The sequence below is a fragment of the Hemisphaericaspora subhashii genome (assembly GCF_019202705.1).
Source record: "Hemisphaericaspora subhashii strain CBS 10753 chromosome Unknown scaffold119, whole genome shotgun sequence".
NCBI classification, from domain to species: domain Eukaryota; kingdom Fungi; phylum Ascomycota; class Pichiomycetes; order Serinales; family Debaryomycetaceae; genus Hemisphaericaspora; species Hemisphaericaspora subhashii.
The window spans coordinates 27,837-39,556 of record NW_026057165.1 but is presented as its reverse complement, the minus strand read 5'-3'; the positions used below and the strand labels follow the sequence as shown (position 1 = coordinate 39,556).

The 11,720-nt window shown below is 36.8% G+C and overlaps 8 protein-coding genes across 8 annotated transcripts; 5 read left to right on the top strand and 3 right to left on the bottom strand. All coding sequences in view use genetic code 12, as the record gives it.

The window, feature by feature from the left end:
- Positions 1–369, top strand: J8A68_000022 (uncharacterized protein; the record flags this gene model as incomplete). The annotated part of the gene is made up of 1 exon (XM_049405374.1): positions 1–369. A coding segment is annotated over one exon (369 nt), but the record flags the coding sequence as incomplete, so codon positions are not given.
- Positions 370–525: 156 nt separating this feature from the next.
- J8A68_000021 (uncharacterized protein) lies at positions 526–1,521 on the bottom strand (the record flags this gene model as incomplete). Its single annotated transcript, XM_049405265.1, has 1 exon — positions 526–1,521. One exon carries the CDS (start codon positions 1,519–1,521, stop codon positions 526–528), a length of 996 nt encoding a protein of 331 aa, XP_049266685.1.
- A 229-nt stretch (positions 1,522–1,750) lies between these two features.
- Positions 1,751–3,166, top strand: STE50 (Ste50p; the record flags this gene model as incomplete). The annotated part of the gene is made up of 1 exon (XM_049405155.1): positions 1,751–3,166. The coding sequence occupies one exon, from the start codon at positions 1,751–1,753 to the stop codon at positions 3,164–3,166; it is 1,416 nt and encodes a 471-aa protein (XP_049266684.1).
- A 667-nt stretch (positions 3,167–3,833) lies between these two features.
- Positions 3,834–4,331, top strand: RPL12 (60S ribosomal protein uL11; the record flags this gene model as incomplete). Its single annotated transcript, XM_049405046.1, has 1 exon — positions 3,834–4,331. The coding sequence occupies one exon, from the start codon at positions 3,834–3,836 to the stop codon at positions 4,329–4,331; it is 498 nt and encodes a 165-aa protein (XP_049266683.1).
- An 877-nt stretch (positions 4,332–5,208) lies between these two features.
- J8A68_000018 (uncharacterized protein) lies at positions 5,209–6,374 on the top strand (the record flags this gene model as incomplete). Its single annotated transcript, XM_049404935.1, has 2 exons — positions 5,209–5,224; positions 5,290–6,374. The coding sequence occupies 2 exons, from the start codon at positions 5,209–5,211 to the stop codon at positions 6,372–6,374; spliced, it is 1,101 nt and encodes a 366-aa protein (XP_049266682.1).
- Positions 6,375–6,582: 208 nt separating this feature from the next.
- On the top strand, positions 6,583–8,832 carry UTP4 (Utp4p; the record flags this gene model as incomplete). The annotated part of the gene is made up of 1 exon (XM_049404824.1): positions 6,583–8,832. The coding sequence occupies one exon, from the start codon at positions 6,583–6,585 to the stop codon at positions 8,830–8,832; it is 2,250 nt and encodes a 749-aa protein (XP_049266681.1).
- A 35-nt stretch (positions 8,833–8,867) lies between these two features.
- On the bottom strand, positions 8,868–10,103 carry J8A68_000016 (uncharacterized protein; the record flags this gene model as incomplete). The annotated part of the gene is made up of 1 exon (XM_049404713.1): positions 8,868–10,103. The coding sequence occupies one exon, from the start codon at positions 10,101–10,103 to the stop codon at positions 8,868–8,870; it is 1,236 nt and encodes a 411-aa protein (XP_049266680.1).
- Positions 10,104–10,514: 411 nt separating this feature from the next.
- Positions 10,515–11,654, bottom strand: ERG6 (sterol 24-C-methyltransferase; the record flags this gene model as incomplete). Its single annotated transcript, XM_049404602.1, has 1 exon — positions 10,515–11,654. One exon carries the CDS (start codon positions 11,652–11,654, stop codon positions 10,515–10,517), a length of 1,140 nt encoding a protein of 379 aa, XP_049266679.1.
- Positions 11,655–11,720: the final 66 nt, after the last annotated feature.

The window sequence follows — 11,720 nt, the reverse complement described above, 5'->3', positions numbered from 1 at the left end:
CAACCCCAGGGTCAATACAACCCACCCCAACAGCAATATACTCAGCCTCAAGAGCGCAAGCAACTGCTCAGTCAACCTCAACAACAAGTCAATCCTCCGCAGCTGTACGGTCAACCACGACAGCCATTCGGACAATCCCAACAACAATATCTCCCACGCCGACAACTGCATATCAAACCACCACAACAACGCAGCGAATTTCAACTGGTCAATGAGAAGGTGCCACCACAAGAACAGTTCAACCAACCTCAGCAACAACTCATCCAAATTGAGCAACGATATGATCCAGTTGAGGATGTCATCCAGAGTCCACCAACGAGGAAAAACACACATAGAAAGCCACCACCACCATATCAAGATGGTAACTGATATACATTCCCCACAAATTCGTTGTATGTTTTGTGATTCAGCAAGACGACATTGCAGGAGTATTTATATTTACATATCCCGTTTACTTTTAGTTTTAGTTTTATATCGTATATAGTTAATTTAATATAAATATTTAATGCCTATACAGCTATTCACCTATAAAGAAGTTTTAGAATGATTACTTTTCAGCAAACTCCCCACAAAATCAGCAACGGTGATAAGCAAGTCTTCAATAACATCCACATCCTTATCAGAGCCTTCTCCCAAGTCATGATCTGCACCTTTAATAATCTTACTATGGACACTCCAATATTGGGGATCGGTGGCTTGTTTCCATTTTTCCATTAATTCTTCTTTATTAACAAACTCGGGAACAAATTTATCACTACCAGAATACAACACAAGAAGTGGAGTTGTAACCTTCCCAAATGTATTCTTATAATCCTCATCAGTCAAATATGACGAGAAATAATCATCATCACCTCGTTTACTAGTCAAGGAATAGAACCGATACGCAGTCACCGGGGTATTGAATAACATCTTCCTATACTTATTAGGCAAGATCTCATTCTCTCTTCCTTGTAAGATATATTCCTCATATACCCCTTTTACCAATTCATCAAACTCCGCATCATCTTTTCTGAAATTCTCTTGATCAGAAACAGGAGCTTGTAAAATCACACCATCCACTTCCGCAACCAGTGGGAAATTGGATTGATATCTTGCTTTGGTGATATAATGCATTGCATCTTGACAACCGGTAGAATGTCCCATTAACACAATCTTCTTCCTGGGAGTTCCATTTCTTTCAGATCTGAAATATTCAACAGCACGTTGGATTTGACGAACGTCGCGATCGAGGGAAGACGTACCCCAACCAGAATATGACGAAGATAATAGTAATTGAACAACTGACCAGGNAACAACTGACCAGGGTTCGTTATTGTAGTCGAAGGAATTGATGTACTGAGCGGCTTTTGCTAGTTGGGGGAGATATGGGATATTTAAGAGTCCATTTCCGAGCCCCCCAACGAATAGAATTATGTTTGGTGAGAGGCGGGCTTGACTAGGGGTGGTGAATTCAAAGGCTGTTAAGTTGAATCCGTAGGTATGCACGATTCCTGCTTGTGGGCGGACGTTAGCGAGTGACATTTGGGATACTGTAGTTGTGGCAATTGATTTTGGTGGAAGGAGTAAGGAGTAGTGGGGGATTTGTTTATAGATTTGATAAGCGGTGATTCTAGAATCAAAATGACCAAATCTATTTTTTTTTTGGTTGCCGAAGGAAACACACCCAATCATCAGAAACAGGTAAGATTTGATTGAAGGGAATAGACAGATCTATACAGTAGCAAGATCTGGCAAGAGAAGAGTAATGAATATGTCTTTATCAAATGATTCATTTCTTCGATGGGATGCGGCACAAGTATCAACATTCATTAATTCCATATTAAAAACAAATGGAGGTGGAGATCAACAACAACAAATAGGGAATCTCTTTCTTGACAACAATATCGATGGATCTTTACTTCCATTCATCACAACCGATCATCTAAAAGAAATAGGAATCAATTCATTACACACTCGATTATTAATCAAGAAAGCAATCAGTGATTTGATTATCAAAAACTATCAAAAGAATCCACCAAAATCAACCAATGATCCAGAACATAAATTACATAATCTAAACATCAATGATAATTATGTTTCACAAGAATCATTAAACCTTTCAACGGTATTAATGAAAGATATGATCAAGAAATTAAGTATTGAAATTCAAAAACATCCACAATTTTCAGCTCCACTTGCTTCTCCATCTCCTCAAGATCTAAAACGATTGAATGATAATTTCACCAAACTAAAAGCCGATTTGATTCCAGTACTCAAAGTCCTAAAAGAAACAAAACCATTACCTACACCTACATTGGATCCAGGATCAACTGTTTCACTATTGGATTCATCTCCAATATATCATACCTCAAGTGAGAATTCTGAAAAGAAAGAACTCACAAGATCAAATAGTACATCGACATCATCAGGACCAAAGGAACTGAAAACTCCAACTAGTCCAACTTATTCCCATAGATTTTCGTCAGGGACGTTATTATCTATGGGCACAGGTAAGATCATTTCACAGACCGTTCCAAAATATGTGGAACCAAAACTAGCAAGTAGTTTCAGTCTACAGAATGTATCTGAAAGTACAAGTTCTCAGAATAAACATCGACTCGGTAGTGGCACTGGAAATGCCGCCACCCTGGGTGGTGCATCATTGGGATCCAATCTCGAAAATCAACAGCATTCTAAAAGGGCATCATCTCATTCTCCAAATGTTCCACCGACAGCTACATATAGACATCAAGATAAACCTCCAGGCACCACCGCAGCTGGAACTGCAGCTAGTGGAACTACTACAAATAGTTCAACCATGGGGGGATCAACTACATCAACCCATCCGACCAGCAGCAGTAGTGGCTCAAATGAACCACTTAAACAATTACGTGCATCCACCGATGATTCATGTTTGAAAATCTTACAACAAGCCATGAAGCGTCATCATATCCCCAAAGAAGATTGGTCGAAATATGTATTGGTCATATGTTATGGAGACAAAGAAAGGATATTGAAATTGGCAGAGAAACCAGTTATAATATTTAAAGAATTACAAGAATTGGGTAAACACCCTGCTATTATGCTTAGACAATTGGCGGATGCAAAGATGAATAATCTTGAGGATGATGGTACGCTTTATGAAGATTCTAGAATTGGGAGTGATATTCCGGGTGGGCTTTTATAGTTTGAAAAAAAGAGGGTATATTTGTGTATAATCGAATAGATAGTTTCCACCAGATTGAAGAGTTACAAAATGTGAGGTTAAAGTGTTAGAACACAATTGATGGGATCCCACAAAAAGGAGTTTAGTTTGTGAAGACAGCCGGACGGTCGCCATGGAAGTTGGCATCCGCTAAGGAGTGTGTAACAACTCACCGGCCTAATGAACTAGCCTTGGAAGTGGATGGTGCTAAAGTGTGTTACTTATTCTTTATAGTCCGTGATATTCATCCTGACGAATATCAGGCATGTAAATGTGTGTAGATTCCATTCCTGTTGTAGATATCCGGTCTTTCACCAGGCATGTTGGGCGATAGGGGTTGAGCCCTAAACCGACACTAACAACACGTGACCAATGGAAAATTTAAAACTATACTATAGTCACGTGACACATAATGTTAATATATGCAGGTGTATGATTTCTTTTTTTCTCATACTTTTGGCTCATCACTAACAAATTTACTATGAGACACGCTATAGTGAGACTTTACAGATACTGTATACTGTCAATCAGATTTGGTGAGAGTGGAAAAAAAAATTTCATTCAAACCATCAATCTTTTATAAAAATTTACATAGAAAGTTTCTTTTCTTGTTATAACCTTTATAGACCAATAACATATACATTCAAAGATGCCTCCAAAATTCGATCCATCTGAAGTTAAATTCCTTTACTTAAGAGCCGTTGGTGGTGAAGTTGGTGCTTCATCTGCTTTAGCTCCAAAGATTGGTCCTTTAGGTTTATCCCCAAAGAAGGTTGGTGAAGATATTGCCAAGGCCACCAAGGACTTCAAGGGTATTAAAGTCACTGTTCAATTAAGAATCCAAAACAGACAAGCTACCTGTTCTGTTGTTCCATCTGCTTCTTCTTTAGTTATTACCGCCTTAAAGGAACCAGTTAGAGATAGAAAGAAGGAAAAGAATGTTAAACATTCTGGTAACATTCCATTTGAAGAAATTGTTGAAATTGCTAGAACTATGAGAGAAAAGTCTTTCGGTAAGACTTTAGCTTCCGTTGCTAAAGAAATCTTGGGTACTGCTCAATCTGTTGGTTGTCGTGTTAACGGTAAGAACCCTCATGATATCATTGAAGCCATTGATGCTGGTGAAATTGATGTTCCAGAAAACTAATTATTTTACTAAAATTATGTACAAAAGTGTTTTAATAGGGTTTTAATTTGATATTTAACGATCTTCGAAGAATATTGGAAAATATGAATTTTGTTTTGATCTGATTACCATACCCTCCAAGAAGGGTTTGATTTTGAATTCAGATCGAACATTGTAATCCTCTAGAAAGGAAGGTTTTGGAAATGAAAGTATTAATGTATGTGGGAGACCTTAAAAGATACCTATATGTGTGTGTGTGTTTGATTATATTGATGACTGTGAAACTCCTCTAAAACAAAAAACTGTTTGCCAACACTCTGGTGCCTAATCACTTATTATTTCTATAAGTGGAAACTATATTGGGTTCCTATTTTGGTGCAAACTAGAATAACTCTTTTGAAGCTGACTACTCACCATTATACTCGTATTCTTCTATGAGTATGATAGGTCCATTTCATTAGCTTACATCCTATAAGTCACATATCAATATCAATACACACATACAATATAGGATCTTAAATGCTCCTATACAAAATAATACTAATCCATATATCTTATCAAATGTAGATTACTCTAAGCTTGTAAATGTCTCTATTCTAACAATGGTATATTGTACCGAGGAACATTATCACTTGAAATAAAAATCACGTGCCCAAAAGCGCATTTGTCTTGTTGTTTCGGTTAAAGTTGGGAAGAAGATCCCCCCCACTCTTTTTTTGGTGAGGTAGGATTCCTCAAAAATTAATCAACAAACATCAAATCAAATACTCTAACCTCCAGATCTCTCTTAACTATACCCTAATTTGATTAAGATCTGACTATTAAGAAGCAGCAGAAGCAGAGTAAAAGTAACAGTAACACTAGTAGTGCAGAAAGATCAAAGCAAGAGAGATAAGAAATGTCAGATAGTGTTGGTACGTACAAATCTTCAACAGCAAACGATATTGATTATGAAATGATTAACTAACGCATTCTATAGATAGAGTATTTGCGAAAGCAATAACAACCATAAGAGCATTATCATCCCGTTCCAACTATGGTTCCTTACCCAGACCACCTGCTGAAAACAGAGTCAAACTCTATGGATTATACAAACAAGCAACTGAAGGAGATGTAGTTGGGATAATGCCACGTCCAGTTGGATTCACACCAGAAGATGAAGGGGCCAAAAAGAAATGGGATGCTTGGAAACGTGAAGAAGGGTTAAGTAAAACAGAAGCTAAAAGAAGATATATTGCCTATCTTATAGATACTATGAAAGTGTATGCCAGTGGAACTGTTGATGCTAGAGAATTATTAGGAGAATTGGAAGATTTATGGAATCAAATCAAACATATACAATATGAAGAAGATTTACTGGATAACCACAATCATCATAATAGATTACCTTCACAACCACCCCTGTTTGGTGGCGACAGATTCTCAACCAAAACCCCAAGTATTCTTGGAAGATCAGATAATCCATATCGTAATAATTTAGAGCGAATCTATTCCCATTCTAGAAAGAATGTTCCATATTCAGTAGTTGAATACTCGCCTCATCAAGAAGCTAAAGGGAGTGGTTCTAATAAAGGAAAACCCACAGGTGGGTCGGTATATTCCATGCCATTGATTGATAGGGAGTCTCTTCGTCGTCAACAAGATACTCCGATAGATAAGAATATCCTTGAGGATTTTAAGACATGGCAAGGAGAAGTCAATATGGTGATTAATAGACTTACACGGGAATTCATTAAAAGCAAAGAAGCCCATCCACAAGAGTTACCCAGTGATGATGATAGTCCTTTGAAACGGAAAGTATTTGCGATTTTAAAGATTGTTGGAATCAATGCATTGAAGTTTTTGAAAAACTTTAGTATTAGTGTTTTATCAATCATGTTTATTGTTTGGTGTTTTAAAAAGAATGTGGTTGTTAAACGGACAATTGTAACTCATGGAGGGAATGGTAATGGAAGTGGGAAACAGTCTAAAGAGTTGGTTATTAATATGGTAATGAATACTAAAGAAGATAAATGGTTTATTAGATTGTTAAGCTTTATAAATAGCTTTATAGGATTTGTTTAACTCATTAATAGATGTAACCTTATTCTCTTTGCACCCAAGTCCATATCCACTAGTATATTTGGCGACAAATATTATGTCGCGACACTAATCTTCTTAGTGAAAAAAAATTCTTGAGATGAGCTTTCTACTTCAATTATTTTTCTCTTCTAATTATCAAAAGACAAACTTAAAGGTATTCTTAGACATAAAGGAGATACGAAACCACACAATGGATATTCATCGTTGTCGCTTTGTCGACTATACACCACACACCATCACCGCCACCGCCTTCTCCCACCCATCCACTCTTTCCACCAAACCCCCTTCATCAGAATTACGTCTCGCCATAGGTCGAAGCAATGGAGACATCGAAATCTGGAACCCAAGATATAATTGGACCCATGAACTCACATTACCCGGTTCCAAAGGCCGTTCAATCGAAGGATTAGTCTGGGCAACCTCACCCGAGGGAACAGAATCACCTAGATTGTTTTCAGTTGGTGGATCTACATATATTACTGAATGGAATTTATCTACTGGAAAACCAATCACTAATTATGATTGTAATGCCGGGATCATCTGGTCTATAGATGTAAGTTCCAACAATCAGAAATTAGCTGTCGGATGTGATGATGGTTCGGTTGTGATCGTGGATATATCTGGAGGTCCAGGATTTATGGAATATGACCTAATTTGTCAAAGACAAGATGCGAGAGTGTTGAGTATAAAATGGGACAACAAGAACCAACCAGCACGTCTTGTTGGAGGATGTGCCGATGGGAGGATTAGAGTATGGAGTGCTGATGGTGAAACTAAGGGAAGAATTTTGGGAACAATGAGGGTAGACAAATCAAAGACTGAAAGTACTTTGGTTTGGTCACTTAGTGTTATGGAAAACAAAGGGCAATTGATTAGTGGTGATTCTACTGGATCGGTTAAGATTTGGGATTTGGAGAATTATACTTTATTGCAGAGTTTTAAGGTTCATGATGCAGATGTTTTATGTTTGGTTCATGATGTGAATGAAGAGAAGATCTTTTCAGGTGGTGTTGATCGTAAGATTCATCAATTTGATTTGATATCTACAAAGACATCATCTAAGTGGGTTCACAGTTTTAATAGATTATTGCATTCGAATGATATTAGATCCATGTCGATTTATGAAAATAAAGGAGGATATGGGTTTTTGGTTAGTGGTGGAGTAGAAAGAGCAATTGTGGTTCAACATGTTCAACAATTCCATGATGGTAAATACAAGAAATTATTAATTAATCAACAGCTTTCTAATGTGATTGTTGATTCAGGCAAGAGATTGATTATTATGTGGCAAGATCAACAAGTTAAGATTTGGAAGATTCTTGAGAATGGGAAATATAAATTAGTTTGTAAAGTTTCATTAGCTGATGATGAAAATATCACCAGTGTTGATTATAATTCTGAATCTAATTTATTAGCAGTTTCCAAATTAACTTCAGTTAAGTTATTTCAATTGGAAGAATCAACCAAAGGGAAATTACACGTTCATAAAATCAGAGATGAAAGTTTTGATTCATTAATCGAAGGTGCCAAATTAATCAAATTCATTGAAAGTAAAACATTATTAATCGTTACCCCAGAAGAAGAATTATACAAATTCGATATCAACCCCGAACAATCCAGAATCGAATTATCCGCCGAAATCGAACAAATCGAACCTTCCCCTTCCACCAATTCCACCTCCAACAAACTCCAACATGCATCATGTATAAACAACCTTATCATTTCTCCCGATTGTCAAAACTTGATTATATCAAGATATAACGGCCAAATCGAGATCTATCCATTAAACGGCACCTCCCCTGCCTATATCCTCACCAAATTATCTTCATATGCTCATTTATTACAATGTTCAACCAATGAAAAATTAATAGTCCTAACTGAAGATAACAAGATTTTTGAATTCTATATAAATCAAACTGAATCCAAAACATTACAAACCCCTTGGTCCAGAAGAAATAGCGAATTCTTGCCTAGACAATTCACGAGTTTGGAAGATAAACCCCAAGGTATGGTTGTTAAGTATGAGAAGTTGTGGATATTTGGATCGGCTTGGTTGGTTTATTTTGATTTGAGTGTGAATATTCCTATTAGTAAGGAGTTCAAGAATGCTGGTGGTAGTGGTGGGAGAAAGAGAAATAGAAATGGGTTGAGTATAATTGAAGACGAAGCTTCTGGTGAGGTTGATGAGAATGTAGAAGTTTTGGAGACTTCTTTGAAACAGAGAGAGATTGATAGATTGAGACAACAGATCCAAGATGATGAACAACTGACTAATGGTAGGTCTGGTAGTGGTAATCAAAAACCATTCTTTATTACCGAGAAGTATAGGCCAATTATGAAGGTTTGTGATTTTGGTGAGAATGAAATTGTCGTGATTGAAAGACCTTATTTTGCATTACCTACTACTCCTGCTTTTAATTTACCAAAATTGAAAATTTAGAATAAGTAAACTAATTTATATAGAAACTGTGTATATTAATGAAGGTCATTATACGGATCAATCTTAGGGACAATCCGTGCCCCTTGAAAGAATACTCTAGCAGCGGCTCCACATCCCATTAAACACATCTGTGCCTCGCCTGTATCATCATCCCTATCTTCACTCTTCAATTCCCAAGATTTCTTCCCTTCGAAATATTTCATATATTTAGTATCGTAAATCTCACGATATGTATGATGTGGTTCAAAACTTTGGATGTATAATCCAGTCTTGGGATCCTTCATGAATTCATAAAACATGATTAAATGTTTCTTAACTTCGTCATGAATCCTGGTACGTAAATCCGGTGAGACTTCACTTCCCACATATAATAAATAATCCGCCAATCCTTCAATCAACAATTGTACAAAATACGACCCATCTCTCCAATATCTCTTTGAATGTTCATAGTCGCGATCATAAAAGAATACATTCAGGTCTATTCCTGCCGTAGCTAATTCATCAGCAATTCGTTTCCATTTAGGATTTCTCGTAATTGCATATAGCTGAGCGGCAGCAGATAAAGTGGTACCAAGATTATATGTCCATTTCATCCTATTCACATCCACTTCGGTATCCTGAACCCCATCCATAATTAACTTATCCTCAGGATCCTGTAAAACTCCAATCTGCCAATCAATACACTTGCCAGCAAAATCAATATATTCCCTACTTCTCAGCGGGATATATTTCGAAATCTGTAAACAACATTTGGCTACTTCGGCAGTCGTACAAGCATTCAAATAATGATTCTTAATATGCCAACACATTCCCCCCTTCGTTCTTGCCTTAGGGTCATTATTCCACCCCGTCATCAAAAATTCCACCAATTCATAAGCCTGGTCCATATATTTGCGATTCCCAGTCACTTCATACGCCGTAATCATACAACTGGCAACCTGGGCATCATCATCGTAATAAATATCCATATCATCCCCATTTGGGTTCTCGGCGGCGGAATATCCTTTAATTCTGCGGTTTTTGTATTTTTGGAAGATCATAACGGCAGGATCAATCATTGGGTGGAGTTCGGGAAACAAGCGGGCGCCGTCGATGATTGATTGGACGGCGACGGCGATTGACCAGATGACGAATTTGTGGTCGTCGTAGGTGCCGTTACATTTCCGTTTGGAGATGAAGGTTTGTTGTTGGGGGTTGTAGTATTCGATCCAGAATTTGCGGACGGTTTGATAGCCTTCGATGTTTGGATCGGAGAGGTGGGGGAATGTCATTGTGGGATGAATTTATAGTGTGATGTAGTGTTATTATACCAGTTGGCTATAATGTCGGAGGAGGGTTTGGTAACTAATTGGTGGAATGAAAGATATTTATATAATTTTGGGGGTGAAGGCTGTGGGGGAAGAAGTATTGGGGGAAAAATGAAAATGATTGCGAAAATTCTTAAGAATTATAAGGTTGGTAAGGCAAATCAAAACCCACGTGTAAAGCTTACTATTGAGATACCCATTCCAATAGAGAATGTTCAAAGAGGGTAGGAAAGTTAAGAATAAATATGTATTAATTAATTTTCTATATTTGAAAATATACACAAACCAATGTAAAATAATGTCATCATCATCACGTGACAATGACTATACAGAACTGAAAAATATACACTATAGATCTAAAGTTGAAAGGCAAACCTAATCAGAAGCTTCTAATGGCTTTCTGGCAACGTATAACATCATTGGGGTAAACAATTTCTTACGACCACCTTCAACCAAATTAATAGCAGCGTCTTCCAAAGCAAAAGTAACTTGTTTAGAACCCTTTGGAGCCAAACCAATTTTTTCCATTAAACCAACAGCTTCAGTAGTGATTAATCTACCAAGTTTAGAAGTTCTGAAAACGGTCCAATAATCACCAAAAGTTTGACAATACTTCATTTCTCCACTCAATGGATAATACCATGGGATTTCATCATCAACATCAGCTAAATCCTTTTCATATTCAACATCAAATCCAACATTCTTTAAAGCTTGTTCTGCAACTTCACGCTTATACATCTTTGGAATACCATCACCAACTTCAATACCATAAGCAATCTTACGATGTTCTTCATTGGTTTCATCATATTCATCAGTCATGACCCATTCATAAACACCAAAGACACCACCTGGTTTTAAAACCTTGTAGATTTCAGAATAGACACCTTCTAAAACTGGAGCATGGACAGTAGCTTCAATAGCATAAACGGCATCAAAAGATTCTGGTTCGAAATCCATTTGCATGAAATCCCCTTTAACATAAGATAATTTATGATCTAATTTATATTTTTGAGCATAATGATTAGCTCTTTCAATTTGATAATCATTATTATTTAAACCAACAATTTCACAATCAACAAATCTGGTAATTTCTCTACCTGGACCACCAACACCACAACCAACATCCAAAACCTTCATGTTTTCATTAAGGTTCATCTTATGAGCTAAGAAATGTTCATGTCTAGCAGTAGCTTGTCTAAAAGCTTCACCTTTATAATATCTTGAGAAATGGAAAGAAGAACCCCAACCATATTCATAAAAATCAGTGACTAAATTATAATAATGATGAGTTAATTGAGAATAATCACCCAATCTTTTCTTTTCATCTTCTTGAGAAACACCACCATCCCAATGTTTGAAATAACCTTCGGCAGCGACATTAGAAGCATCTTTTGATTTGGCCATTAAAGCGGATAAACCAGTTTTTTTGTATGATTTACCATGCATTGCCTTGGTGAATTGTTGATCTCTTTCATGATCTTTTTCAGCTAATTTGACTGGAGTAACAGTAGACATGTTGAAATATTAGTATTGAGATATTATGTTAATAGATTTGGAGTTGAATCTGAAGAAAACCTTACT